The sequence below is a fragment of the Syngnathus scovelli genome, chromosome 16 (assembly GCF_024217435.2).
Source record: "Syngnathus scovelli strain Florida chromosome 16, RoL_Ssco_1.2, whole genome shotgun sequence".
Taxonomy (NCBI): Eukaryota; Metazoa; Chordata; class Actinopteri; order Syngnathiformes; family Syngnathidae; genus Syngnathus; species Syngnathus scovelli.
The window spans coordinates 6,117,752-6,144,535 of record NC_090862.1 but is presented as its reverse complement, the minus strand read 5'-3'; the positions used below and the strand labels follow the sequence as shown (position 1 = coordinate 6,144,535).

At 45.7% G+C, this 26,784-nt stretch overlaps 5 protein-coding genes, 1 long non-coding RNA gene and 1 other non-coding gene across 13 annotated transcripts; 2 read left to right on the top strand and 5 right to left on the bottom strand.

Annotated features, from left to right (window-relative positions):
- Positions 1-62: 62 nt before the first annotated feature.
- On the bottom strand, positions 63-7,514 carry gmip (GEM interacting protein). The gene is made up of 21 exons (XM_049745421.2): positions 7,371-7,514; positions 6,550-6,640; positions 6,306-6,387; positions 6,027-6,063; positions 4,902-5,027; positions 4,429-4,493; positions 4,256-4,363; positions 4,092-4,172; positions 3,798-3,959; positions 3,593-3,730; positions 3,351-3,535; positions 3,184-3,275; positions 3,041-3,103; positions 2,903-2,971; positions 2,681-2,823; positions 2,433-2,609; positions 2,100-2,237; positions 1,838-2,037; positions 1,441-1,762; positions 1,062-1,164; positions 63-740 (listed from the first exon to the last, which is right to left on the bottom strand). Exons 1-21 carry the CDS (start codon positions 7,408-7,410, stop codon positions 232-234), a joined length of 2,931 nt encoding a protein of 976 aa, XP_049601378.1. The 5' UTR covers positions 7,411-7,514; the 3' UTR covers positions 63-231.
- Positions 7,515-7,566: 52 nt separating this feature from the next.
- LOC125983951 (uncharacterized) lies at positions 7,567-10,072 on the top strand. Of its 2 annotated transcripts, XR_007486825.2 has the most exons (4): positions 7,567-7,624; positions 9,257-9,317; positions 9,422-9,752; positions 9,942-10,072. It is a non-coding gene; the product is annotated as an uncharacterized lncRNA (long non-coding RNA). The 2 variants fall into 2 exon arrangements; XR_007486824.1 differs by lacking the exon at positions 7,567-7,624 and having other exon boundaries at positions 9,170-9,317.
- colgalt1a (collagen beta(1-O)galactosyltransferase 1a) lies at positions 8,335-14,617 on the bottom strand. Of its 3 annotated transcripts, none has more exons than XM_049745488.2 (12): positions 14,259-14,617; positions 12,187-12,297; positions 12,006-12,123; positions 10,787-10,921; positions 10,523-10,727; positions 10,051-10,170; positions 9,909-9,985; positions 9,627-9,733; positions 9,412-9,544; positions 9,213-9,340; positions 8,943-9,149; positions 8,335-8,861 (listed from the first exon to the last, which is right to left on the bottom strand). In XM_049745488.2, exons 1-12 carry the CDS (start codon positions 14,474-14,476, stop codon positions 8,594-8,596), a joined length of 1,827 nt encoding a protein of 608 aa, XP_049601445.1. In that variant the 5' UTR covers positions 14,477-14,617; the 3' UTR covers positions 8,335-8,593. The 3 variants fall into 3 exon arrangements, with proteins under 3 accessions (XP_049601445.1, XP_068509532.1, XP_049601446.1); XM_068653431.1 differs by lacking the exon at positions 14,259-14,617 and adding an exon at positions 13,977-14,028; XM_049745489.2 differs by lacking the exon at positions 14,259-14,617 and adding an exon at positions 13,676-13,891.
- Positions 12,595-12,667, bottom strand: trnam-cau (transfer RNA methionine (anticodon CAU)). Its single transcript has one exon. It is a non-coding gene; the product is annotated as a tRNA-Met (tRNA).
- Positions 14,618-14,719: 102 nt separating the features above from the next.
- On the bottom strand, positions 14,720-16,455 carry pgls (6-phosphogluconolactonase). The gene is made up of 6 exons (XM_049745621.1): positions 16,303-16,455; positions 15,777-16,045; positions 15,609-15,716; positions 15,441-15,542; positions 15,239-15,379; positions 14,720-15,140 (listed from the first exon to the last, which is right to left on the bottom strand). The coding sequence occupies exons 2-6, from the start codon at positions 16,038-16,040 to the stop codon at positions 14,994-14,996; spliced, it is 762 nt and encodes a 253-aa protein (XP_049601578.1). The 5' UTR covers positions 16,041-16,045; positions 16,303-16,455; the 3' UTR covers positions 14,720-14,993.
- Positions 16,456-16,910: 455 nt separating this feature from the next.
- Positions 16,911-21,595, top strand: LOC125984072 (gastrula zinc finger protein xFG20-1). The gene is made up of 8 exons (XM_068653444.1): positions 16,911-17,381; positions 17,496-17,574; positions 17,642-17,732; positions 17,906-18,587; positions 18,963-19,417; positions 19,767-19,939; positions 20,008-20,113; positions 20,180-21,595. Exons 1-8 carry the CDS (start codon positions 17,107-17,109, stop codon positions 20,797-20,799), a joined length of 2,481 nt encoding a protein of 826 aa, XP_068509545.1. The 5' UTR covers positions 16,911-17,106; the 3' UTR covers positions 20,800-21,595.
- Positions 21,548-26,641, bottom strand: LOC125983842 (zinc finger protein 33B). Of its 4 annotated transcripts, none has more exons than XM_049745495.2 (7): positions 26,186-26,641; positions 25,684-25,793; positions 25,359-25,612; positions 25,146-25,260; positions 24,953-25,019; positions 24,031-24,372; positions 21,548-22,662 (listed from the first exon to the last, which is right to left on the bottom strand). In XM_049745495.2, exons 1-7 carry the CDS (start codon positions 26,448-26,450, stop codon positions 22,064-22,066), a joined length of 1,752 nt encoding a protein of 583 aa, XP_049601452.1. In that variant the 5' UTR covers positions 26,451-26,641; the 3' UTR covers positions 21,548-22,063. The 4 variants fall into 4 exon arrangements, with proteins under 4 accessions (XP_049601452.1, XP_049601451.1, XP_049601453.1 ...); XM_049745494.2 differs by having other exon boundaries at positions 24,953-25,064; positions 26,186-26,639; XM_049745497.2 differs by lacking the exon at positions 21,548-22,662 and adding an exon at positions 23,100-23,465 and having other exon boundaries at positions 24,953-25,064; positions 26,186-26,635.
- Positions 26,642-26,784: the final 143 nt, after the last annotated feature.

The following is a 26,784-nucleotide window of genomic DNA, read 5'->3' as shown; positions in this document are numbered from 1 at the left end:
CCTTTGTTGACTAGAAGGAGGGAAGCTCACCTAACACACCACAGGATAATCACTCAGGAGAATATTTTCAAGACATCCCATGTTGACTTTTTTTTTATTTGTCGTTATTATGTATATGCTTTGTTTGAGTCCATTTCTGTCTCTCAAGGTACAAACTAGACTAGTGTGACGGCTACAAAAGCAGAACCACCCAAGTGAGAAGACATTATGAAAGTAGCAAGTTGCTGGTGCTCACACAAAAAGTTGTTCCTCCTTGCCTGATTGGCTGCGCCTCAGCTTCAGACCGGACAGAATCTTCTGCGAGGGCGAGGTGAAGTGATGCTCTGTGGAAATTGCTCTCGGAGAGTGACACAATGCCTTCCTCTGTGCACCAATCGGGGCGCAGCTCACGCCGAGGTCACCCGCCGGCTCCAGTCCGAGCATGTATTGCACCACATCCCGCGGGCTGAGAGGAGGAACGTCCTCAGCAGCACCGGCGGCCCGGTCCAAACTCCTGGAACGTCCGTTTGCGGCTCGCTCCGGGGAGGAGCTGCGACTGCTGTCTGGGCTTCCCGGAGCATCGACGGAAGGCGGCGCGGGCCGTCTGGGGTCACGGTTCTGCCCGGCGGCTCGTCCCCTCGGGTTGTTATGGCGGTGGTACTTGACGGGCTGCCTGGTGAAGCGGTACTGCGGCTTGTCCAAGACAAAATCCCGCATCGGGTCTTGATGAGTCTTGCTCGGTGCTCCGCTCATAGCCAAGACTGGGACACCAGGAGGAGGAAAAACATGTTGTTTTTTTTTTAAATAAAGTTTTTTAAATGTATGTCTTTAACAGAGCTCCAAAGAAGAACTGAAAACAAACAGTTGAACGCAAACAGAAAGCGAGGCGAAGGAAGGAAGTGATTCTTACATAACCACAGAAAGGTCCCAAAGTGCGAAAAAAAACAAGGAACTAAAAAGTCAGCCAGCAGGAACAAAACTCTAGAAAGAATCATCTTAAAAATGGACCACAGAATAATAATTATTATTTCTACAAGCTGACTTATTTGCCATCTCTGTTCTACAGCTCTAGTCCCGCCTACCTGCTCTGTTATTGGCTTCGGGGCTGAGCTGGTCCACTGCCTCATTGGATGAAGACTTGTCAGATATATAACCCTCGCTCGACTCTCTCTTCATTCTTTCACTCTGTTGGAACGACATAAGTTGAGGGGCGTTTGATTCTAGTCGCCTAACTCGGTAAGATCCAATGACTCTTTAATCCTGCCAATAGTGCATTTAATTATTAATTTAGCTTTTTAATGGTTTTCAACAGTATTGGGGCAGTGTCCAAATACTAGCGTCTACGTTTCAGCTTCTCAGAGAACGTGAAATTGAAACAAGTGGGAAGCAAAAGAGGTGAAAAAAAAAGCAACAACATGCAAGCAAAGCAGTCCAGTGAGGTCATCTTGATAACTGACTTACTTCTAGTGAGTAAGGCCGTTCCCTGGAAGATGTTTCTTGTTCTGGTCTGGTGTCCAAGTCCTCATCCAGAGGACAGGTGCGCTTGGGAGGGGTCTCCGGAAGCGGACCGATTGGAGGAGGAGTGGCCGTCCTGGCTCTCTGCCGGAGGACGAAGATCTTGTCGTGGTGCGAGATGAGGAAGTCCACCAGTGAAGCTTGGTAGGTGTTTTCCTGCAGGGCCACCGCGGGCTGCTCCGTGCACACCGGGGGGCGCAAGAGAGTCGGACCGAAGACGATCCCCAAGTTGTTGGAAGACATTTTGTTTTCGTTGTTTCTGGAGACCCTGCAGGCAAGTGTGGGAGATAAATTGAAGCTGCATGAGGTTTCAAAATTCTGTAACCTGTTGTGTCGAACTTACTTGTGAAGATGGCGTATGAGGTGCTGCAAAGTGTTGTAACGGCAGGTGGGGAGTTTCCGCAGGAGCTGGTGCAGATTTCCAATGAGGTCCATCAACTTGTTAGCGTCTTGTGTCGTTTCCCAATCTCCAACACGCTGGATGCTCCTCCCGGCCGCGATGAACTCGTTGTAGAGTTCGAAGGTCAGCAGGGGCTCCGGAAGCTGATCGGCAACAAAATTAAAATAAAGAGGGGAAAAAAATATATACAAGTTGTCCTACGTACCTCCTTGAAGAAGTGCTTCAGGATGGAGGTGATGTCATGTGGAGACACCTCCGAGAGGTCCACGTCCTCTTTGAGCTCCTCCAAGGCCTGGCACAGCTTCTGGACGCGAGGCTTGGACCCGCTCACCCGATACACGCCCTCGGTGGGAAAAAAGACAAATGATGCTAAAAGATGCTAATTTATTGCTAGTCGCTAACGTTTAAGCTAGTGTCATTCATTGGCAGTCTGGATGCAAAGCGATGAAGATTTCCATTCCTGTATTTTGACTTAAAACTATCTGAGATCCTTTAATAAAGATACCCGGGAAGGGTTTGAGATTATTTTCCTAAATACCTGCAAGGAGAGAGCACGACTCTCGATCTCGCCGGTGCAACGTCGCACCACAAAAGGGACATCGTCCGGCGTGTCCCGCAGCAGCATGAACAGGGGAACGCCAAACAGTGACCCCTTGTGGTTGTCACACTCCATCTGACACACTTCCAGGCACTTCCGGTGCAAACCCACCCCGCACTGAGGGAGGCAGAACGGGAATAAAAATGGTGCCGCTCTCCGTTGAAGAATTGCGTTAAAGGGCCGCGCACCTCTTCGCATTCCACGCCGTTGACGTAAATATAGTTGTCACACTGTTTGCATTTCACCATCTTGCTCTTCAACTTCTTGAGTCGGTGAGTTAGCGCCGCCCGGGATGGCGTGCGAACTTTGACCTGCTGGCCGTCGAGGCACTCTGGAGAAAATTAAGGATGGATGCAATATTGACATAATCTACATTTTGTTTTTATGGACACGAAGGAGAGATCACAAACCAGATTCAGATGCCACGTCGCGGTCATCCGTGTCCTCCAAGTTGTAAGTTCTGTGAACCCTCCTGTGAGCTGCCACCAGGAAAGACAACACTTCAGTTTCGGATATTGCCGAGAAGAACCGAAAAGACTTGAGATTACCGGGGCTGGATAGAGACTCCAAACTGCCGCCGACGCTCTCGCTGTCGCTGAAGCCAAATCTCCCTAACGAGCAGCAGATGAATTGATTACTCCCCAATCAAATTGAGGCGAGGATTTTTTTTACAGACAAAATGGCGGCCTACTGGGATCGCCGGGTTGTCTGTACGGACTCTCATCCGTAAGAGGTGATGACTCCTGAAGGGAGCTGAGTGGGTTGCTGGTTTTCCGTTTGTTCCTGAGATCACATCACGAAAGGAGCCTCCATTTTTGATCAGTTCTACGATATAAAAACGGACAGGTTGTTCCTTACCCTTTTCCCTGATGTTCCTGAAAGGAGAAGATCTGCAGAGGCGTCTCCTGGCGTGGCGTTCCGCGTACGTACATCAAGTAGGGCTCGCCGGGCTCCAGTGAGCGACACGTTAGCTCCAAATTGTGATAGGCCAGAGGAACCGGCTCGGTCTGCTGCCGCTGGTAGTAGAACATGTTGACGGTGACCTGGCGGAGGAGCGCGTTAGCATGAGGACAGGTTTGCGCGGAGATGCTAGCACACACCTGCTTGAGAACCGTGTCCCCCTGACAGATGAGCTTGCGGGTGTGGGAGATGATTCTCTCTTTGACCTCGACCAGCTTATCCTGGTGGATCTGGGCGTCCAGCACGCACTGTCTGTAGAGGAGCTCGGACTCCGTCACCTTGAGAACATTCGGTTTTGTTAAGATTGGAATCTAAGGAGGGATTTTTTTGGAGGACCACTCTTGCCTTCGTCTGGGCTTCATCCTTGGACTTTCTCCTCTTATCCATATTTTTGATGCCGCACGGTTCGTCCACGGTTTTAGCTGTGATGGCTTTGCCCTTCTGAAGTTCTTCACAGCGCTGGTAGTATTGCTGACGAGACTTTTTCAGAGCCGTCACTGCTTCGTTCTGGGGAAACACGCAGAAAAGATTACAGGCTAAAAAAAAAATGCTGACCTAATCAAGGTCATCATGAAATCACAATGCCGTGACACATTCTTGGGATGTTGCTAAACCGGGCCATTGTCCTAATTCGCTCACCATCTTCCTCTGCTCCTTCACCCATTGCTCCTTGAATTCCCGCCGCCACTTATCAATCTCATTCCTCTTGGCAGCCAAGGCCTTCGAGACAGGCGAGAGTGGATTAACAACTTTGCGCGGCGGTGACCTTCCCGAAACAGCGGTGGAGCACAACTCCCGCTTACCTGGTAACAGCGGCTGTGTATGAGGTCCGAAGTCCTGCGAGAGTTCAAACTGTTCTTCAGGTCTTGCTCGAGAGCCATGGCGTAGATGTACTGCAGCGGCATCGTTTCCTACGTGACAACGACTTTCGATTAGCACGGGAAGAAGGAAAATGTTCAGAATCATTTTTGTCTACCTGTGCTGCCAAACTGGCTTTGGCGGCTTCCGATGTCTTTGTGAGATTTTTGGCAAATTCTTGTTCTGTCAAGGATAAAAAAAAAATAAAAAAAAGGTCATCGTGGAATGTCTGGATTAATCACACATTACAGAAAGTGGGACATCACCTCAAGTTGCATTTGAAATGTTTTTGTCTGCTTTTGTTTGACCCTAATTTTCTCTCTTTGTTGATATGAAGTGAGCCACTGCATATTTTGTCCCTGTCGCCTCTCACAACTTTGCTCCAGTCTGCTAATCCTCTCTTGCTAATCCTTTCTGCGTGTGGAGCATCTAGTCATCACTTGAATTTGACAAAAACAACAAAAATCTCACACAAAAGCTGGATCCAAACTTCTTCCTTTATGAAATTCATAAACAGACTGATAGATAAATATTCATCAATATATTTAGCTAGCTAACTAGCAACGCAATAATTAGCCACCGTGCACTCACCCAAGCTGAGCTTCTTCTCCATCCATGCCAGGAGGTCCTTGGCGTAGCGGCACCACATCTTGGCGTACTGTAGGGCCGTCTCCACGCCATCCTCGCAGCGGCACAGCGCCAAGTCGGCCTCGTGGGCTGAGAAGGAGTACATCAGCATCGCGGCAGCAAAAAAAAAAAACTCAGTGAAGCCCACTCAGAAGCTTGCAGGACCTCCACTCAGAGAAACGAGTCATAGTTTCCAGAAGACGTTCACTTAGTCGTCCCACAAAAAAAAGTACTTTGCATAAGGCAGAAGACACAAATGATCGAGGGAGTGTTTTGGAAAATAGGCTGAGTGGGTGTTGATACAGCAACCCCCCCTCCCTCCTCCTCCTCCTTGTGGTTCTTCCTAAGCAACTCACACAATGCGGAGGACAATCGCACATCTCCTCCCCAAAAAATGCTTACTCAGCCTTCGTCTCATTTAGAAATCAATATCCAAGTAGATTGTGCTGCGTCCTAACTGTTCCGAGCGCTGGAGGATTAGTTTGCGCCAACTCGGATTGCAGACTGATGAGCTTTCTAGGTTGGCCACCTGCCCAGTAACACTTTGAACAGAGTGCTAAAAGGCCTGATGGGTAATTCATCCCGGCCAATGGGAGCAGGGAACACATAAAAGGCTGCCAGGGATCTTTTTCTCTGGGCGCACTCGAATTAATACAACACGCTCAAGAATGAAGTACTGCCGGGGGTGCAGACAAATGCAAAAAAAGGAGCCGCAAGCCGACCACAAAAAGAAGCCCGGCAGTGAGTCGCGGTTTGGAGATAAATGTTGTCATGCGCTCGCCACCTTCCAATTGCGGTTTTTCCACACTCCCGTTAGATCTGCTCATCTCCCGCTGCGAAAAATGCTAAGTTTAGTCGTCGCTTTTCTGGGCTTCATTTGTGTTTGTAGACTTGCAGGCGTTAATGCCTCGCCGGGTAAAAGAGGGCAGCTGCCTGCTGCTTAATCTGTATCCTAATCTTGTTACGGCGCGGCAATTACAATTCGAGAAGACACTGTATGGAAAAAAGCAAAGGGAATAAGGGATAGGAGAAGATTTTTATGAATGATGAACAGGAAGAAGAAGGCAAGAAATCATAAAGGAGCCTTACCCGAGTTTCCATCACCTTCAATGGTAACGCAGCGTTCCTACAAAAAAAGAAAAAAATTACATGACTACATGTAACCTGCTATTTGCGGCGGTTCGTAAATAGCGAAAATCTATTTATAATTGATGCTCAGTGAAATACAATGGAGGAAAAAAAATGTAGATCTTCCCCTCAAAAAATATTTTAAAAAAGTCATGATAAAAAAAACATTATTTATTTTCCACAATCAACAGCACCCCGAAAAAAATCCTGAAACAAAATTACAAATATTGGAGCACTTACAGCTGGTTCACTGTGCTCTGCGAGATCTGCTTCCTCGCTAGTGTTGCACTCGAATGTGTCGGACACCAAATCGTCCGTGTCACTGAAAAGATTTAAAACGCACATATATGTAGTAGAAGTATCAATAAAGTCATAAAATATTTGAAGCAGCAATTCCGATGGTTTAATGAACAGCTCTCAATCACAAGCTAAGGGTGTGTAGACTTTTTATAACCACGGTATGTAGAGTATATACTGCACTTACATGGTGATAAATGATAACTCGAGGTTGTCAAAGTCTCTGAAGATCTCGCTGTAGCGCTTGGTCTCACATTTCTGGGGTGCTTTGATGACATCTGAAATAAAATATTTAAAGGTTAAGCAACCACCCAAAAAAAAAAAGAAGATGGGGTCGGACTAGTTATGTTTTTCATCTTCTGTTAGGTGTGAAATTATGCTTTCTGCACATGTGACTTCCTTCTAAGTAGCAGAAATGTGCTCAATCAGATTAAACCATAATTTTATTGCAGGGAAATAAAAAAAAGCTATAAAACCAAGAGCTCATAAATCAGAAGCTTCACATGTATCTCAAAGGAACCAAAAAAAGAATTAGCATGTCGTTACTAAAATTTTATTGGCTAATTTGAACATGTATCTGGTGCGTCAAACGAGACACGCGTCTCGTTGGCCAACCGCATCCTGTTTGCTGGTGGTGCCTTGACACAGTTCTGCATTCACAATTCAAAAAAAAAAAAAAAAAAAAAAAAAAAAAAAGCTCACTTCAGATTGCGCAATCACTCGCTAGCTGTTAATTGTGGGCTGAAAAAAAAGGAGGCCAAAACTTGCGAAAACAAAAACAGAATGGGCCTAATAAGCAAAGCCGCCATTTATCCTTTATATTAATTATTGCCATTTTGATTACTCTGGACAGCTTAGCCAAAAATGATTTTCAGGAAGTCTGTCCAGCTCTGACAAAGAGGATGTCGAGTAGTTCAGCACAAAGAAAACAACACACTCAGTCGATAATTCCAGGCGGCTTCAAATCCTTCGCCAACTTCATTTTAAACATTTCAATTTTTTGCTCACCTGTAACCTGAGGAGATTCCGGCTCCTGCTCCTGGTCCATCTTCTCCACCAGGTTGACCTCAAGCCTCAACGCCGTCCGCGCACAGGTCACATGATCGAAAGCGATCTCTGGCACGCCACTTGCAGACGGCCGGTGTCTGCATCTTCATCTACTTGCGAGCTCGGCCTATTACTGTAATAGGAAGAGGAAGTGCAGCTAGAAGCCGCGCCTACGCTCAGCGCTTGTGCTGGAGATGAGAAGATACCGAACATCAGTTAGTATGCAAATTCAACTTTTACTTTCATCGCTGGTGAAACGCTCAACATGCACTTTATTTAATAGTTGTTGTTTTTTTACTCAGCTTAGTCAAAATAAGAAGGAAATATATTACGCTTGGTCAAGCCCCAAAAAAAGAAACAAAAAAAGTACTTGGTCATTGTGGCTACTTGGGCCACCAATGAAGTTTTGGGTGACTTTTAATAAATGAACTTAGCAAATGTCAGACGGATAGCTCAGCATTGAAACGCCACTGCGGATAATTACAAACGTGCGCCTCGACAGACACACATAAAGTGCACGTGCCAAAAATATTTTTTTCATCTTGTCATGACGTCTGACTTGTTGAAAGTCACCAAAGAGCGGAGCTTGCATCTGAGGCATGAAAAGTGTTAAACCCGAGTTCTATCCCGTCTTATTTAAAGAGCCTTCAATCAAGCTAGCGCAGATGTTTAATCATGAGATACATGAGATTGCCGTGTGTGTGTGTGTCTGTGTGTGTGCACGTTTGATGTGCATCTGTAAACGCTTTGCTGTCTGGCGGTTTGTCTCGTTGACAGCCGCCCGCCCGAGCTGATGTGGCGACGTGGAAATTGCATAGGTGGCAGCAGAGAGGGCATGTTTGTCACGTTTGTTCTTGAAAGTGTGTCAAGATACACAAACCAAAAAATAAATAAATATTCCAAAGAAGAAGAAGAAGACAAGAAGTTGTGTCCACCCTTTTACTTGACTGAAATTCCAATTCACAGTGTAACGTCACCTTCGGACCAAGAAAGAGATGGAGAGCTTCTTTTCTGTATGACAGACGCAAGCTGGGTACTGCAAATGCCAACCCGTGTGGCAAGTCTAGTGCCGTTTCCATCGGAACACTTTCAAAAACTTTTTTTTTAACATCCTCCCGCTGTAATGCAATGTAGTGTAAAATGACAAAAAAAAAAAAAGTACTATTCTTTGGATAGAGTTCTGCTCACAGCTCGTCCCGCGCCGTGCTGTCCAACGGCGACTGCAGCACGTCCGAGTTCTGGGCTTCGGTGCTGAGCTTGCCCTGCTGGTGAGTTTTGCCCGAGCGTCCTCGGTCCCAGTCCGTGCGGACCTTGTCGTTGTCCCACACGGTGGACGTCTCTGTGTCGCTGATGTAGCCCGAGTCTCCCGTGTAGTGGGTGGGGTAAACCAAAAGGGGCTCCGCTGAGAAGGCTTTCAAGTCACGTGTCTCGAAATGCTCCATGTATTCGGACCTGGTAGGAGTCGGGGGAGGGGGGGGGGTCAAATTTAAACAAACCTACAAATCCAGCATGGAATCACGTCGGCACGCTTACACTGGATGTTTGTTGTACATAATGGGCAGAAACTCATCCACGGGCAGCACCCTCTTCAACGGCTCGGCTCTTAACAGCTTCTCCGCTCCTTGCAAGGTGATCATGTAACCCAGCGTCCAATAGGAATAGTCGGCTTCCACCAGGTTGTGGACATTAGGCACCGCCTTCTCCGAGTGGTCCACCTGCATTCGCTTGCGGCCGATGTAGCTGCAAAGTACAATTGGGATTCAAAGTCTGGAGCTGGAGGAGGCGGGGCTTAAGAACGCTCACATGAGATCCCAGTCGAGTCCTTCTTCCTCGATGTCGTCCATCAGGTACATGAGACGCCGCTTGAAGAAGATCTCGAAGCGCAGGTCGTCTTCGATCACCAAAGAGGTGAGCAGGCCGCGCTCGACAATCTGAACACAACCGTTTATTTCCATTTTATATATATTTTTTAATTTGCTTTACTCCATCATGATTTGCTGACCTCCTTCCAGATGTTATAGTGCGAAAGGAAGCATCCCAGCTCTCCTTTGGTCAGCGGGCGGCCGTGATAAGGGTCGCTGTAGCCGGGGAGCATGCGGATGCCCATATTTTGAACGTCACTGATGTTCAAAGCCCTTCAAGCAGATGAGGGGAACAGGAAAGTTGCAGGATAGTGGTCCTCGAGGACAGGATTGACGGTATAAGGTCATGACTCACTTTCCATCGACAGCCTCCGTGACCTTGCAGTCAATCTCCTGCTGGTAAAGAGCTCTCAGCATGCGTTCTCGGCGGTCGGTCCGCCTTCGGAGGTTGATCATGAAGACCTGGATGCATGAGCAGCAGGTACAATAATTTCTTGACTGACAAATTTCATCAATGCTAGTTTTATTAGCCTGTCTATGGTGCTTTACATTGTGTGTTAGCATTAAGCTAGCAGATTTTTGTAATTCTCTTTGGTGTAGGTACTACTGTTTTGTGCGTGGAAGCCTCCCTGATTACCTCATCGAAGTCCATTTTGTCGGGTTGTTTCAGGGGAGCGGGAATATAATCGGACGGCAACACCGGGGGATGTCGCACTGTGAGGACGGACAATTTTCACGTTAGTTTACGGTTTAGCCGAGTTAGCACTTCCACTTCTCACCTTCAACCTCCATCACGCAATGCATGAAGCTGTCGGCCTCGTCTTGCAGAGTATTGTGGCCACGCAGCGGCACGGGGAGGTAGCCGTACGTCTCTCGGTTGCACACGAACATCTGCACGTCTGTCCGAGCCAGAGGATGACATAGTTAGCGTAAAACAAAGAAAGCAAACTAGAGAAGCACTCTAAGGAGGATATTTTTAAACGTAGATCCCTTTTGGGTTTTGAAAAAAAATCTTTGAGTGTTTTATAGAAAAAAAACATCCACTTAAAATGTATATACTATCACATGTGGTGCTGTAACCTCGAACTTTATGTAGCCGCAAGACCGTTTTCGTGTGCTATTAATTTAACCCAACCCAACATCTTTCACATCACACTTCAACTGTGAGCTATTTATAACCTCCATCAACATTTAAAGACTCAAAAATAGACTTCGAGAAAGAATGTCAATCAACATTTTGTGGCCTGTCACCTGCCATCCGAGCCGAGTATGCAAAAACGATGATGTCATCGAAGGCCCAGTTGTACTCCGGGTGCGGCGGGTGGAAAGCCAGCTGCCTGGAGGCCTCCTTTCGAAGATCGATTAGGAAGGTGGAGTGCACCATCGGCACCGCAAAGCAGCCCTTTCGCACCCGCTTCCTTATGGGCATGTAAGCCGGAGTGCGCTTGTAGTAGCCCTGAACAAACAAAACAGGTATCAGTCGACGGTCATCATCGTCGTTATCGTCGTCCATACCTGGCTGGACATTCCGCACCAAAAGTTGGAATAGGCCGCACGGGAATCCAACATGGGGGCGATGACCGTCTTATTCTCGCTCATGAGACTCCAGAGCACGTTCGGGTTGGTGAGCAGGTTGTCGCAGTCCATCAACTACGTGAAAATAAATAGTATGAAGATCTTTTCTACATTATGACCAAAGTGATGTTGAATAAACTCTTAAGAAAGTCTAAAGAACATTCATAGCGCAACAAATCTGGATGTTACATGCGGCTAAATTACACCCTGAGCTGAAGCTGCAGCGAGTGGGCGAGGCTTGGGGAGTACAAATAGAAACATGCACAGAGGTTCATCGGAGTGCCACCGCCAGAAGACGTCGCAGAAGAACCACAGACGAGGCAGACAAATATGACAGAGTCCAATTCCAATATGATTTCCAGTGCCAAAAAAAATCCCTGTACTTATCCGTTGACTATTATTGGACAACAAAGATACACCAGCGTGGAGGTCGGAATCTTTTAGCTGTACATGGATTTTTTTTTTTTTTCTTGACAAATCAAACTGTGCCAGATTTGGCCACAGATTGCAGATTTGTGTTTATTTCTATTGCACATGGCAAGGCTATTATAGTTAATCAAAACTAGCAAAAAAACATTATCTGTGTGTTTTCCGAGCAATGAAATGCCTGTGCATGACTAAGAATGCTGTGACCTTAAAGAAGTTGTTGTATTTCTTTCTAGTATGGAAGGTGCCAAGAAACTGTCATACTACACTAATTGTATCAATTTTGGGCCTAGCGCCCTTATTTACCGTATTTTACGGACTATAAGGCGCACCTAAAAACCTAAAATTTTCTCAAAAGCCGACAGTGCGCCTTATAGTCCGGTGCGCCTTATATATGGACCAAATTTCTAAATTTAAACTGGCCCGAAGCATTGTGTCATGAAATCAATCATAAGTGGCCCGCTGAAGACTATGAATCATGAATCAAAAAGACTATGGATCATTATTTTGTGTTTATAAAGTAATTTGTTGCGTCTGAAGTTGAAATAAAAAAGATAAAATGGAGAATGATTTGATTTGGATTAAAAATCTGACATGATGCATTAATGGTGCGCCTTATAGTCCGGTGCGCCTTATATAAGGACAAAGTTTTAAAATGGGCCATTCATTGAAGTCGCCCCTCATAATCAGTCTGGTGCGCCTTATAGTCCAGAAAATACGGTAGTCGACCTACCATGAAATAGTCGGCCCACATCTCCCGTGCCGACTCCAGTGCGACTTGCCGCAGCTTCATGATGTGCTCGTAACGGGCGTCCGGCCACTCCTTGGGACCTTCTTCGTCCTCATATCGACTGCAACAGACATCCACGTCTTTGAACTCCTCATTGTCCAAAAAACATCAGCAGTCAACCAACCTGGGCTCCTCCTTTGGCCTCCATTCCACATAATGGTAAAGACTCTGCACCTTCACGAGCCAGTCGCGCAGGATGGCCGTGGTGTTGTCCTCGTTGTGATCGGTCGCCACCCTGTCAAAAGAGACAACAACATGTAGAGGGGCTATAAAGTACCGCTGTTACAAAAACGGAAAAATATGACACCTCCAGTTATGTAAGGGCATCACATTGTGTGCAGCTGCGGGAATGAGAGCAAGTGTCAACCATACAAAGCCAAAAGCATAACATGGAGTCGCATTAGTAAGACTGTCTAAACAAAAGCAATTTTGTTCAGACAGTATTGGCCAGTCACTTAATATGGCTGAGCCTCTTTGGTAAATATTAAACGAAGACCCCCGCACAAATGGGAGAGAGAGAAAAAAAAAACTTTGCCCCGTGTGAGGCTCGAACTCACGACCTTCAGATTATGAGACTGACGCGCTGCCTACTGCGCCAACGAGGCTGTGTGCAAAAGCGGGCTCAGTATGCGCTCAAGTAACGGTACAGCAAGAGGGTGCCGGGTTTCAGACGTTCTCAAAAATGAATTACAAAGATAAGGCCAGTCGGAAGGTAAAATGAAAAAAAAAAAATTAAGTGGATGCTTTTTGGCATTTGTGAATGTTTGTCTTTTTGGATTTACACAGCCTTCTACTATTATATCGAAAACGCTGTGGATTTTGCAACTTCAATGCTCGACTCAGCATTTTCAATTTACTTGCTGGCGGCTTTCATTTTTTTCCCCGATCATTAACATTAACAAAAACATGTTTATGCATGATAGCATTAGAGCAAACATTTGGCTTGCGGCATTCTCACAAATAGCGGTTACTTCCTCGCTGTCTGGGTACATGCCAGCATGTGTGAATGCTAGTAGCTCTTAAAAATCTCGGCAAAATCTCAGCTGTTATTTACTGGTGGCTTTTGTTTGTATTTCACAGCATTAAACAGTGCAGCTTTAACATACACCACAGCTTCGTGTGTTGTGTTGCCAGACAACCACCAGCAGCAGCAGCTTTGGTCTTTTTTTTTTTTTTCTCCCCCTCTAGAATGGACTACATCCAGACAGTCGGGAATGGGACACATTTCTCACGACTGTGTGAGAACACTGCAGCAGCTTCCTGCTAAGCCATCACTCGTCTACAAGTCCTCAAACATGAAGCGCACTCTCTCTGCTCCAATAAATGTTTGTCCAAATCTTGTTGACGCAACATTCACAAGTAGCTTTTTTTTTTTTTTTTTGCCTTGCGCTAAATGTAGACACAGACTCCATTTCTGATGGCTTGCTTACATAAAAAAAAAAAAAATCTTCCACATGTACGTGTTGTTTACAACACAAGACAGCTGCATGTATAAAACTTTCATCACTTCTGACCCGTTTTGGACAAACACCAAAATGAGAGGGGGGCAATTAACTGCTCGGCCCACACGAAAGGCACCACATAAAGGTGAAGTTGGTGTGTGACAAGCATACCTCCTCGGGGTTAAGGCGCGGGTGGGCTGTTGCGGCATGTTGTTAAAACTCATGGCAGAGAAACACAGAAGCTTGCACCGCAACTCACTTTTACTTAAGGCGCTGAGCGTTAATTTAAAACTGGATGTGAGTTAATGTTTAGAGACCTTGTGAAGTGAATTCAAAGATTTGTTTCAAAAAACATTACACAGGGTTGAAGTTGAGGCGTGGAAAATAAAAACCGTCCCTTCAGACAGCCGCTTTAGAGCGCCTCATTGTCTGCCATGAGTGCATGCAGGTGACATAAACCAGAACTACATACCCAACAAACCCTTTAAAAACAATCCCCGTGAAGTTAGCGTGCTTTTCCTACTCCCGTGATGACAGGAGATGACTGTCCAGCAATGGACCCAAACACCTAAACCCCGCCCACCTCCCCTCCACGTATACAGATCAATGGATAACATGCCCACTACATACACACGTGCAGCACAACATCATTTTTTTACAGCTACTTGCAAACACACATCAGCCATCAGTTCATGCACGTAAAAAAAAAAAAAAAAATTCTGAATGAAACTGAAATGCAAACGTTCTCACTCACCACACAGCGATGCGCTCTTTGGGGTAGTTGAGATGTTCCACGGCTCCAAGCACGTAAGGCAGGGAGTGCTCAGAGTTGCGGCAGATGAGGGCGAGGACGACCCTAGGAGCCAGAAGCGGGGACTCGGGACTCCAGCGCTCCTCGGCGAAGTAGCCCAGGGAGGGCGTGCAGAAGCCGGACAACAGGGACAGCAGAGCCAAAGCGACGCCGTACGTCATAATGATTCCTCGGGTGGGATCGGGGTGGGGGGTCTTAATAAATATATGCGAGCGGTGACGGGGATGCACACAAGGTGCTATGCGGAGATTGTCTCCGTTGGATGCATTCTTATCATAAGAGGGGGAAAAGGATACTGTACTGTTGTAGCGGAGCTGCAAAGTTGGGATTTAAAGGGGAGGACGGTGTTATGTTAAAGGGGATGGGCCCTGGCGGAGAGAAGAACTGCACCGCGGTCGTGAAGCTGACTGGAAAATATGATTTATTATGTTGCGCTTTGCTAAAACACATTTGACAGCTATATTACAAGCAGTGTTTTGACCAAATCCACTAATTTATATCTACACACCTTTACACTGTCTTAAAACACTCACAAATATGTATTTTAGTTGGTTTAATTTTCCCATTTTACAAATGTAAATCTAAAAGAGTAAACTTTCCAAAGCCTCTGGACACAAACAACAAGCTTTCAATAAGTGCAATGGACACACAGCTTCTTCTCTTCTCCATTGGAAAGCTCTAAAGTTTGGCCCCAGAACCGAGCCGCTCCACCTTAATCGCTAAAGCGGCGGCAGCGGGCTCGTCGATGAGCCAAAACAGCTCCCCGTTTGTCGGGAGGACGCGGGCTGCCGGGAAAGGTGGACCCTCTCGTCCCTCCAGAACCTCCTGCGAGGAAACAATGATGACACCGTCATGCCCTCGCATGTGGGGAAGGTGAGCCACTGTCAATCAAATGCTCAAATTCAAAATATATATTTTTTTACCTTCAAAACAGGCGCTTTGCTGCCCCCAGTGGACACAAAAGCGGCACAGCGGGCGGCGTTGACCACCGGAAACGTCATGGTCACACGCTCTGGTGGTGGCTTGGGAGAGTCGCTGATGGGAGCCACGATCTTCTGGCTCTCCTGCTCACACGGTGCGAGTAAAATGAGTTATTTGGTAATCTGAATTAAGTGCAGCTCTCACCTCTAAAAGAGGGTGTTCAGGGAACAGGGAGCATGTGTGTCCATCTGGCCCCATGCCCAGCAGGAGCAGGTCAAACACTGGAATGCTGTTATCAGGGAAAGCCTGCACAACAAAATGTGAATTTCATCCAACAAGTTAAATCACACATTTTAAAAAAAGATGTTGAACCTTTCTCAGTTTGCAAGTGTAATCCTCAGCGCACTCATTCACAGGGAGTGAGAAGTCGATGGCCAAAACTGAGTCCTCTGGGATGTTAATCTTTGAAAAGAAATGGGTCTAAGGACAAAGAAAGGCATATTTTAGTTCTGGATATAATCACCCAAACGTGTGTATTACCTTGTAGAGTCCATAGGTGCTGTCAGGGCTGTCAAATGGTACGACTCTCTCATCACAGAACCCCACAACCCACTTGCTGCAGTCCAAGCCTGGCAGAGCGAGCAGCTCTTTGCTGAGCATGGTCACCAGGCTTCCTCCAGAGAGGCCCAAGGTGAACCTGCCCCGGGAACTGACTGCCTGCTGCGCCCGAGATGTCACCAGATGGGCCAGCGCCGGGCCAAGTTCCGCTGATGTGGGGAAGACCACCACTCTCCTGCCGGCCATGTTGTCTGTGTAAGGGCGAGGGGGAGATGATGCAATGGTTTGAGCAAACAATATTTGGCAAGTCATCATGATGAAACTTCATTGTAGCTAGACCAGGTTGAGTATTTTTTTCCTTTTTATTTCCTTCTTCTTTTTTTCCCTCTGTAGTACAGTTCAAACACGGTAAGCAATGTGCTTCTCACAAACAAAAGCAAAACCCTTTTAAAAAAACACTTCCATAAATTAATGGAATGACAGTTTCTAGCGTTTAAACAGTACTTACCGATGAATGAACGACAAATTGAACGAGGAACAATTTCAGTCGGCAAATGTAAATCCCTTCCTGGAACAAATTTCTAGCCAATCATGTGTCAGGTTAATACCGCGGTGCATTGTGGTTAATGGTGTCTCTATTTAGTGCGAGACGAAACATTAAATATAACCAGCAAAGTGTTTAAAAAGACAGCAAATTAAAACTTTCGGAAAATGTTGTAGTACGTGACATTATATACAGTGCCTGAGTAGAAAAAGTGTACGTGGAGGATTTTTGGCAAAGGTAGTAAATCAAATTGATCACTTCCTGGAACGAATTTAAGTAGCCAATCACATTCTACATTTACGTCGCAGTGCATTGTGGTAAATGAAGTTTCCGTTCCGTTTCCCAGACGTAAGTACGGTGTTTCGATATGCAAATAATGAAATATTACAGGGAAAAATATTAATACACGTAAATGATGCACGTAAATACAAAAAGTCGACCAAAAAAATAATTTTCAAGCAAATTTCAACAACCAATGCCGTTCCATTCAGACCGATGTGGATTATGATTGAGCGTGTTTCTGCTTCAGGTACCTGAAAGAAATGTTAGGTTAAATCGGGGTTAATATAAACCAAAAGACCTGAAATTGTGTATGATTTTACACAAGTTGCTTATTCTAAGCAAATATCTTACGACCGCTAGAGGACAGCAGTACTTGCAGTCTGAATGTAATCTTATGAACTTTATGGGAAAAGAAGAAGACACGACGACTTGTGTTGTTTCCATGCGGGCGGCTCCTTTTGTGTTTAAGTCTTTAATTCGAGCAACATGACGGCTTTCTGTTTCCAGACACAGCTCGTGTCCATCATGGACGCGTTGTGCAAAGCGACCGTGACAGAAATCGGCAAACTGGTAGAGATTGAGTCGAAGATGCTGAAAATCGAGATCACCCGGGGCCGTAACGAAATTGCATCCCTCACCGAGAAGCTGAATTTGATGGAGACTTTGCTTCACATGGCGCAGCGGGGCAGGCCGCAGGACGCCAGGGAAGGCTTAGAAAGCGTCGTGCTAGAGCCTGAAAGGGCAAGACCTGCCTCCAAAAGGTACACCTGTTTTTCTTCCATCTTGTCATCACTCCCTTGGTGTCGTCATGGAGACAACAGGAACGTTTCATCATGGCTGCACCTTTTATTGACTGTCAAATTGTTGCATTCTAGTGAATTTGCATGGGAGAACATCAGCTCCTCACCTGAGACGAGCACTTCCGTCCAAGATGAGCAGCATCCTCCAGCTGAGGTTTGTTTTTCCAATGGTTGCCGTGCCGTGTTGTGCTGTGGAATGATTGTACCGTCTCCCCAATAAGACACTTCAGTTACCAACTGAACTGGTGGTAAAAGAGGAGCCAACAGAGGTGGACATCAGAGAGGTCGAACAGGAAAGAACAAATGAAAACAGTGAGTTTGGAATCACTTGTATTTAAGTTTGCTATATTCATGCAAGTGTGTTTACAGTTAGATTTTGTAAATTGAATCCAGATCTGATCCAGATTTGGAAGGAAGGTATTTCAGGAATAAATAAATGTGAAGCTTTCATTTTAAGCTTGACATCATGTGCATCCTACCAACAGGCATCCATAAGAGTCTAGAGGTGAGCCAGCGCCACAAACCCGTCTCAGAACGCCATCTTCCCGTGTACCTTGATTGCTTCGTGAGTCTCAATGCGCCCTCGTGCCTCACGACGCCTGAAAGGAGGGAAGTCCAGTGGAACCCCCCGCTGACGCAACCTCATGCGAGCCACGAGGCCGACAGAAGCATGCCTGGGAATGCCACGCCCCAAAACCCACTCAAGAGCGCCAAGATGCACCACCTGAGGAGCACCGCCACCGCCAAGAGGTTCGGCTGTTTGCAGTGCGGTAAGAGCTTCCGTTGCTACAGCCAGCTGGAGATCCACCAGAGGAGTCACACGGGAGAAAAGCCTTTCAGGTGCACATTGTGCGGGAAGCGCTATGCTCAGAAGGGGCACTTGTACACGCACCAGCGCACACACACCGGGGAGAAACCATACCGCTGTCCCATTTGCGGTAAGGGCTTCATCCAGAAGTGCACCCTGGACATGCATCAGCGCACGCACACGGGGGAAAAGCCTTTTGTGTGTGTCCAGTGCGGCAAAGGCTTCACAAAGAACTGCAATTTGAAAAAGCATCTCTTGGTGCACCTTGAGTCCGATATGCAACTCTGCGGCAGTGGTGGCTTGACGCAAAGCGAGACGACAATGAACGAAACCGCATCCAACACTGTGGCTGGTCTCATGTAACTTGCTTCGCTGCTTGTCGAAAATATGAATGCTGTGCGTTAAGCACACCGAGTTGCCTTCTGTATCAAACGCGCTATATAAATCAAGCTACCTTGTTTTGTCCGTCTGTCTATCTATTTCAATCAAATAAATTGATTACTAAAGTGAATTTTTGTCATTACTTTGGAGTGTGATGTGGCATCTATTTCATTATAACAAACAAATTTGAATTGCAATTGAAGAAAAACTAACGTTTTAATACCAATAATTAAATCAATTAGAATCAAATAATTAAAAAATAAAATGTTTGTTTTAATTTTAGACTGGAATTTGTGGTTTTGATAGCTGAAATTATGATAGCTAATAGAGTTGGTTTTAATGGGATAAAAATGTATAGTCCATATAATGCGCTACGTTCAAGTTCAGCTCGGAAAGGGCATGTCCGCATCCCACAATGCACCGCGGAACAGCTGCAAGCGGCTAGCTTTGGTCCAGCGCTCGCGGAGCTCGTTTCGTCAAATACATGCCGAACCGACGAATTATTTGCACTTATTCCGCTTTGAGATGATGTGCGATACCACCAACAGAAGCTTCCGGATGCAGCTCGCGGCCATCCTGGAGAAGCTCACCAAGACTGCCCTGATGGAGATCGGAAACCTGGCGGACGAGTGCTCGTCGGTGCTCCTCGGCGAGATCTCCCTGCACAAGAGCGAGAACGAGGCCCTGAAGAAGAGATGCTACTCCCTGGAGCTGCAGTTGAGGGCCGCCCGGGAGGCTCACTACTACCCGAGCCACGTCAACAACCTCGGCCGGAGGAATCCCGAAGGTCAAGATGTACATAAAACCGGTGGGTCAATTCAGGGGGAGAGGGGCTTTAAAAATGGAGCACATTCCAAGTGTGTTCCCAGGAAAATTGAAGTGCCACATTGATGATGTCATAAAAATGTCATTTTTTTTTAAAAGAAAGTTTCAAATGTAGTCAATTGATCAGATTTTTTTATGCATATGTGATCCAGAATTTAATTTGTGTATATTGTTGTTTAAAAATAAATAAATAAACATCTATTTAAATTCAGTGAGAATAATCCAAACCAGCTCCAGATTGTATTTTTAGAATAATTTTGAGTATGCCTATGCAGAATCGGATGCTTTTGATTTTATGTCCACCTTTCACCTCTTTCATCTGATTTTTGCAGACCACCACCACCAGCAGCAGCAGCAGCAACAGCAGCAGCAGACGGCCGCTCCTGCCATTGACGGAGTCTTTGGGAAAGATTGGTGCATGGATCTGTGGAGGGAAGACAAAAGAGCCTCCGCTCAAAGGAAGGAAGCAGCCGAGCCCGTTGCCATGTCAAGCTTGGGAGCGCCGGTACAGTAAATCTGTGCGGTTGTCGTGTTTTTTCCCCCCAAGGCATTCACATAGTCACATTTTGGCAGGTGTTCGATATAATAGACACAGAACCCGACCTCATCTTCATCAAGGAGGAAGCGTACGACGATCATTCGTTCGGGCAGCAGATGAGATTGACTGATAACAGAAAAGGTAAACTTTTTCGTAAGCGAACTACCAACCTGAGTATTTCATAATAACAGTTTGTGTGCGGTGCAGATGTGGAGACGCTGGACGGCGAGCTCCATCGCTCCGTCAACGAGCTCCAGCTTCACTCGGAGGTTCTGAACAGCTTCCCGTTGATGGCCGACAACCAGGCGCAGCGCTCGCAGCCTAACATCATGGACAAGCTGATTGAGGACGCCGCAATGAGCACCCTGCTGGACGCCCCGGGCCCTCCCTCGGCCCCCGACTACGTCGACTACACCGGCAACATCCACGGCGGTACCGGAAAACAACTGTCTCTCCTCCCTGCCAAGCCCATCAGACCGAGCAAGCACTTCCAGTGTCTCTTCTGCGGCAAAGTGTTCAACTACCTGAGCAGCCTGAAAGTTCACGTGAGACGGCACTCGGGCGAGAAGCCCTTCAGCTGCACGGTGTGCGGCAAACGCTTCGCCCAGAAGACGTACCTGAAGCTGCATCAGCGCGTGCACTCCGGCGAGAAGCCGTACAGCTGCCCCAACTGCGGACGTAGTTTCTCCCAGAAGAGCTCGCTTAATATCCACCTTCGGACGCACACGGGCGAGAAGCCGTACAGTTGCATGGACTGCGGCAAATGTTACGCCTACAAGTATGGTTTGAACCATCACCAGTGTTTCACCCACATGAAGCCCATCTAATGGCGTGTTTTATTCTCGTTCGAAAAACCATCGAGTCACAAAAGGGAGCCTCTTGCTTCAATTGTCAATATGTCACATGACCCAACCCTCATCAGGTGATGCTTCTTACCTGAGATTTCTAAAAGTAGGTGGAGCTTTCTACATATTTCAGAATTAACCAGCAGGGGGCGCACAGAATTTTTCTCCTTTGAATAGGTTTGCTGTTTTTGTAACCGCACTTAAAAGTGTGCATGCGAAAAACCCACACGGGACGGGTAGTCGTCTTCATCTCGGACCTTGCAGGTCCAGTTTAGTATTTGTCCGTTTTATGGCACTTAGTGTGAATACCTCATTGAAACGCTGACCTCATCCGCATCGCATGCCGTTTCATGTTTGCTGTGCAATGTTTGAAATACCTCCTTCAAGGCCGCAGTGGATTCAATAATGTTTGTGCCGATGTGTAGCACACACCGTCAACTACCTCATCACAACAGTAGACGAAAAAAGAAAACTACACAGTCTGTCCTTTAATTTCAATAACTCCTGTGACTGAAGTTAGGATTTTTAAAATATGGGTGCTTGTTGTTTCCCCTTCCTGAAATAATTTATATCACAAAAGTGTTGTTGAAGATGCTAAAATAAATCAAATACAGATTTGTGCTTGCATGCCCTAACAAAGCCCCCCACCCGAATGTTACAGTGTGTCCCAAATGTATTTGGAGTTTAACGGAAAGTGCGTTCTTCGCTTCTGAACAAAGCACACTCTGACTGTATTTTTTGGAGGGATGTTTTATTTAATAAACTTTCTGACTCCCAAGTCAAGGCTGCTGATGACTATTGTGAAGATTAAAGTGATCTAATATGCGTTTATAGCTGCAAACAGAAAGGCTGGAGATGAATGTCATTTCAAATTCGCAATGACAGCAAACGTTCCATCCACTTTTTACACCCCTATTGACATGTGTCAGTTTAGCGACTTCTGGCTTCACCAAGACACCAAATTCTTTATTTTGATACAATAGCGCTTAAGTTTAGGCATTTTATCCACTCTTCTATTTTGAGCTCTTTCTGAAACACCCTAAAACGCCACAAAATGGCACCCAAGCTAAGAGAAAAGCAGTGCTTAGGCACCATCTTGTTGCCAAGGAACTATGAAGGGGATACTGTACCAAAGTTCTCATAGAAATGTAGCGCTTAGGCGCCCCCTTGTGGCATATATCGGTCATTCCAATCCTCCAGCAACTCAGCTTCTACATAAACCTAAAGTGTCCACATTAGAGTCCCGCTAAATAGTGCCATTCTTGTGCCTCACCAAATGACGCAGCAGTTGCGTCTTGGCCTCGTACGTCACTCCGCATTCGCCGCAGCCGATGTGCGTTCGTATGAGGTGATTCCTCATGCTGCCCTTCTGCGCGAACCTCTGTCCGCAAAAGCGACACACAAAGCGTTTGTCGCCCGTGTGCACCACCATGTGGGTCTGGAGCGCCGACTGGCTGGCCCAAGTCTTCCCGCACAGGCGGCACTTGTTGGGGGCCACCTCACACTTGTGGTGCTTCAACTTGGCCTTGCTGTCAAATTGCTCCTTGCACACGTCGCACCAGTACGGCTGGTGGGCTCTTTGGTGCAGCATCAGGGTGTTGGGGTTGTAGAATGAAATGTTGCAGCGTAGACACACGTATTTTTTGCCACTGGAACTTGAGCTCGTTTGTACCGTTAATTTCTCCTGCCCGTCTTCGACAATGAATTCGAAACATTCGTCCTCGGCGTCGCGATCCGACGGAATGGCTCGCTCTCCGGTGCCATTAGTGTCATAATGATTCTTACTGTCTGGTTCCATCGAGACGTCCGCCGGCTCCAGTTCCTCCGAGAAGAGCTCCTCCTTGTCTGTTAAAAAAACATAAAATAGAAAGATGCTCAGATGTCGGACTATAACAACACAAACAAAATTTAAGGCACATTTAGAAAGTACTGTGGACTGTGATAAATCATTTTTAAAAGCATACCAGAACATCTGAAATTTGTTTGGGGTGAATCAGACATTTCGTCCGCTGACATGAATGTGACCAGAGGGTGTGCACACTTGTGCAATCACGATACGTATCTCTTAAATAATTTAATTTTATCCATTTAGCTGCATGTAGATCAAGTTTTATGATGACTTAACTTAGTCAGATTTTTTAATATAATAAAACCTAGCATTTTATTAATAATATATTTAAATTAATCGCCCGATCAATCGTTTATCGGAATTTAATTCTACCAAATATTGGAAACAGCCTTAATAATATTATGTGTAAAAAAGACAGTGGTTACAAAACACATGGTTTTGTAATAAAGTTTATTTTTGGAGCCTGTTGTACAAGTTGCTTACAAAAACTACATACAATGGAGCAAAACAACAGAGACGGGATTTGACGATTCGCCAACTTTCCACCGCGCAGCCTGGTCCACTCACTGACACCGGGCGACTGGCCGAGTTTCTCCTTGATCTGGTCGGCCACGCGAGTGTCTTCCATGCTGTCCGTGCATCTCCATCTTCCACCTTCAGCATGTCGTTACCGTAAGACCTTTTCGTCTTTCGGGCAGACATACGGTGAGGAACGATCCCCGGTTCTGTCGGCGTCAAGGTCTTCACTCGCCAATGAAGATGAGCGGGTTGCTGCTGCAGGGGGAGCCAAGACCCTGGACTGAGAAGTGACGCAAAATTTGTGTTATTAACCATGACATAGATTTTTAAAAAATATTTTTCATTTTTTTGAATTGATGTTTTACTACTACTAGCAATAGAATACTGGGGAGTGGAGTTTGTTTTTAGTTCAAATATACACAAACCATACTCATGCGGCACACATGCATCTGCCCTTTTCAGTACAATATAGCTATAATAATAATAATAAAAGAATACGCACCAAAAACTTTTACATGTAGTCTTGATTTGAAGCCGATCGCCTCCCGATCACGCAACCCGTCATCAAAATTAAGGGTGAGAAGAAGTTTTATCTGTTTTTACATTTCGCTGGTCATTTAACTAGAGCGTAAATTGTTTTTTTGCGGTCTATGCAAACTATTTTATGGGTGGCAATTAAATTTCCACTATTAAATAAAAAAATTGTATGTTGTCCATTTTCCCATAATACTGACATGTAATGACGAGATAAATTCCTCCCTCACTAAAGTGAAAAAAAAAAAATCAAATAAAGGTATTTTATCAAACTTTCTTCCTCATTTATCGGACATGTAAGCATAACTTACCGACAGAGTCCATCACGGCCTCCAGCAGAGTGGCGGCGGCGTCCACGCTTGGCTTGCTTATCGGCCTACGACCATACACGGCGTCCACCAAGTCGAACCAGCGCCACGATTTGGTCCTGTTCTGCGCTTTTATTTTGCGATACTTGCAGCGCAGCTTCTTGCACTTCAACTGGCACTGGCCGCACGTCCGCTGGAAGCCCTTGGCGGCCATCCGCTGCGAGACCAGCTGGAAAACCCTCCTGTTGTGAACCGCACGAACAAGCTCCCGCTGCACCTCGTCTTCGGCGAGGATACCAAGGAAGGTCTGCACTTCCTCGAAAGTCCAGGGTGCGCTGTTGTGTGCTGATGTTGTCCGGAAAAGGGCAACATAAACAGTTTTTAATTCTCTCGCCGCCAATCTTTGCTTTTGTTTCTTGACTCTTAGTCCACCGACTAAAGATTGAACTATTTTTCAAGATTGATTAATTAATCATTTTTTAAAATATATTTTGATGGAATGGGAAAATCTTGCTGGAGGTCAGCAAACTTGCACTTGAGCTTATTGCAATCAGGTTGGGAACTTCATTTGACTTCAATTCAAAACCGATTGTATTAACCACATATTCAAACTAATTTCTGACCCTTTAGCCAATTAGGAAGTCACCTGAAGCTCATGTTGTTACCAGACCGAAAAAGAGGAGTAAATGGTTGAATGTTTAAGTGTCTGCCTTGTGGCACCATGCTGCCCCTCAAAGGTCCACCTTGGTACTACAACAGATATCAGGAGACTCCAATTATTCACGAGAGCTGTGCCATGTTTGTCATCAAATATAGCACACACACTAGAAGAGCAAAATGAAAAAACTTTTTTTTATGTCTTCGCTCATGTTTTTTTAAAGATCTGCTAGTTTGCTAAACATTACCATGCCTGTATTTCACTTACTTTCTTGACTGAGTGTTTCCTGCGAGTAGCTTCCAGCAGCGCCCTCCAAATAATCTTCCACCTTGACCTGAATCACATCGACATTCTCAGAGTCGGACCCGGTTATCAGAACCTGCCAAATGGAGCAGCCACAATGAAAATATTTTAGTTTTACCCCCCGCCCCCAAGTACAGGACAGCCCCAATGGCCTTACCTGGGAGAGTTCATGGTTGTGGCAATCTGCAGGACTGATGTCCTTTATGTAAAGCTTCCTTCCGTCAGGTGTAACTCGCACTTTGATGGTGAACGGACAACGTTTCATATCAGGGCTATGACAAAAAATAAATTTGCTTAGTAACAGTTTTTCCAGTATCAATTATTCTGATTTGTTGTGGGGTCTAATCTCAGTCTAATTGTAAAAACTTACCATTTGCTGCCATGGGCGCACGCAAAGTCCAGCTCGGCAAACACTAAATCGTCACTGAACGATTTTTTCCTCGCCCGCTTTTTGGCATTCTCCACGGTCCTGGAGCTACGCCTGTAAAGCTCCACAAAATTGGACCTCTGCCATCTTTCAATGGCCTTCGAGAAAGACTCAAAAGTGTAAAACTCAGTGCCTTTCTCCAAATCCTGTGCTTTGCACAGAGTGAAACAGTCAAGCGGCGTGGACATAACCACATCCTGCAGAGAATAAGAAAAAAACATTTATAGCTACAGCATGAACGTAGAGACACTGAATATTCGACACTCACATCATCTACTTGCTGAACGTCAATCTTTTGATTAACACGAGATCTGTCTTTCCACAGGTTAAGGCACCAGTCCTTTCCAAATACTCCCTCGATAACTGGAGAGACAGACTCTAGAAAAAAAAACAAAGGTTGAAAAATATGTATCTGTTTCTTTGTAAAATTATTAGCCATCCTTGTCATGGATTGCTGCACATAATATTGTATTACAAAAGCTATTTGTGTCTGACAATAGATTGTTTAATGTGATCACTGCTTGTTAAGCTCCCTAAAGACAAAAAAATAATTTAAAAATACTGTTATGTGGACAAATATGGAATGCATCGTATGTCTATCACAAAAATCCCCGATATCTGTAGTTTATATTGGTTTTATTTTTGCTGATGCAATACTAATTATTGTTATTAAATTAATTATTAGTATGCCATTGGTAGTATTATTTCCAATTTAATGCCAAAGGTGTGCGAAATACATGGAGCGTGCATGTAAACAAAGGACTATCTACCGTTAACGTCGTCGTCCGTCTGGATGGCGACGGTACGGTGCCTCGGAGATAGCCCGGGTGTCTCACTCCTGGCCGCGGTCAACTCGCACTGCAGCGTGTCAACCTTTTCTGTCAAGGCCGAGTTGAGCGTCTTGAGCCGTGAAAGCTCCAAACGCAGCTCGACGGTGTCCTCGTCCACTACCTTGCAAAGCTCGACCATGGCGGACTCGGCCATCGCATCCATGATGGAGGAAAGCTTGGAATGAAGAGCTATGTTGAGCTCCATCTCTTTGGAAAGTGTTTCTGAAAACGTCCGTACGTGTCACAAAAAGTGTCTTGGTATGTAAAATAAAACTGCTTTGGAGTAAAATAAAAACGGGATTCGAGATGACAATGAAGAAGGAAGGTCTGCCCCTCAATACAAGCGGAACCAATCTTGTAAGAGCAGACGTGACGTAATGATGTGATTCTTCGTCTTTTTCTTCTTCGGTGGTGTTTATTGACGGTTAGCAAACAAACTGTCACGTGCATTACCGCTACTGGAGTGTAGGACGGGAGTTAATGCAAGAATAAACAAAATAAAATACACGTATAAAATTGTGTTTAGTTCATTACGTTAT

Coding starts and splice junctions, on each gene's coding strand:
- gmip (XM_049745421.2), bottom strand. CDS start 7,410: ATGGACCAGGAGCAGGAGCCGGAATCTCCTCAGGTTACAG. Junction 6,641..7,370: donor GGAATCTCCTCAGGTTACAG/GTGAGCAAAAAA, acceptor ATTTTATTTCAG/ATGTCATCAAAGCACCCCAG. Junction 2,824..2,902: donor CGACGTGGCATCTGAATCTG/GTTTGTGATCTC, acceptor AATTTTCTCCAG/AGTGCCTCGACGGCCAGCAG.
- colgalt1a (XM_049745488.2), bottom strand. CDS start 14,476: ATGACGTACGGCGTCGCTTTGGCTCTGCTGTCCCTGTTGTCCGGCTTC. Junction 10,922..12,005: donor TGTGGGCCGACTATTTCATG/GTAGGTCGACTA, acceptor ATTTTCACGTAG/TTGATGGACTGCGACAACCT. Junction 9,341..9,411: donor ACTATAACATCTGGAAGGAG/GTCAGCAAATCA, acceptor GGTTGTGTTCAG/ATTGTCGAGCGCGGCCTGCT.
- pgls (XM_049745621.1), bottom strand. CDS start 16,040: ATGGCCGGCAGGAGAGTGGTGGTCTTCCCCACATCAGCGGAACTTGGC. Junction 15,717..15,776: donor GCACCTATGGACTCTACAAG/GTAATACACACG, acceptor CTTTGTCCTTAG/ACCCATTTCTTTTCAAAGAT. Junction 15,141..15,238: donor GCAAAGCGCCTGTTTTGAAG/GTAAAAAAATAT, acceptor GTTTCCTCGCAG/GAGGTTCTGGAGGGACGAGA.
- LOC125984072 (XM_068653444.1), top strand. CDS start 17,107: ATGACGGCTTTCTGTTTCCAGACACAGCTCGTGTCCATCATGGACGCG. Junction 17,575..17,641: donor AGCAGCATCCTCCAGCTGAG/GTTTGTTTTTCC, acceptor CTCCCCAATAAG/ACACTTCAGTTACCAACTGA. Junction 18,588..18,962: donor AACACTGTGGCTGGTCTCAT/GTAACTTGCTTC, acceptor GGGATAAAAATG/TATAGTCCATATAATGCGCT.
- LOC125983842 (XM_049745494.2), bottom strand. CDS start 26,450: ATGGAGCTCAACATAGCTCTTCATTCCAAGCTTTCCTCCATCATGGAT. Junction 25,613..25,683: donor ACGTTCAGCAAGTAGATGAT/GTGAGTGTCGAA, acceptor TATTCTCTGCAG/GATGTGGTTATGTCCACGCC. Junction 24,373..24,952: donor GGAAACACTCAGTCAAGAAA/GTAAGTGAAATA, acceptor GGACAACATCAG/CACACAACAGCGCACCCTGG.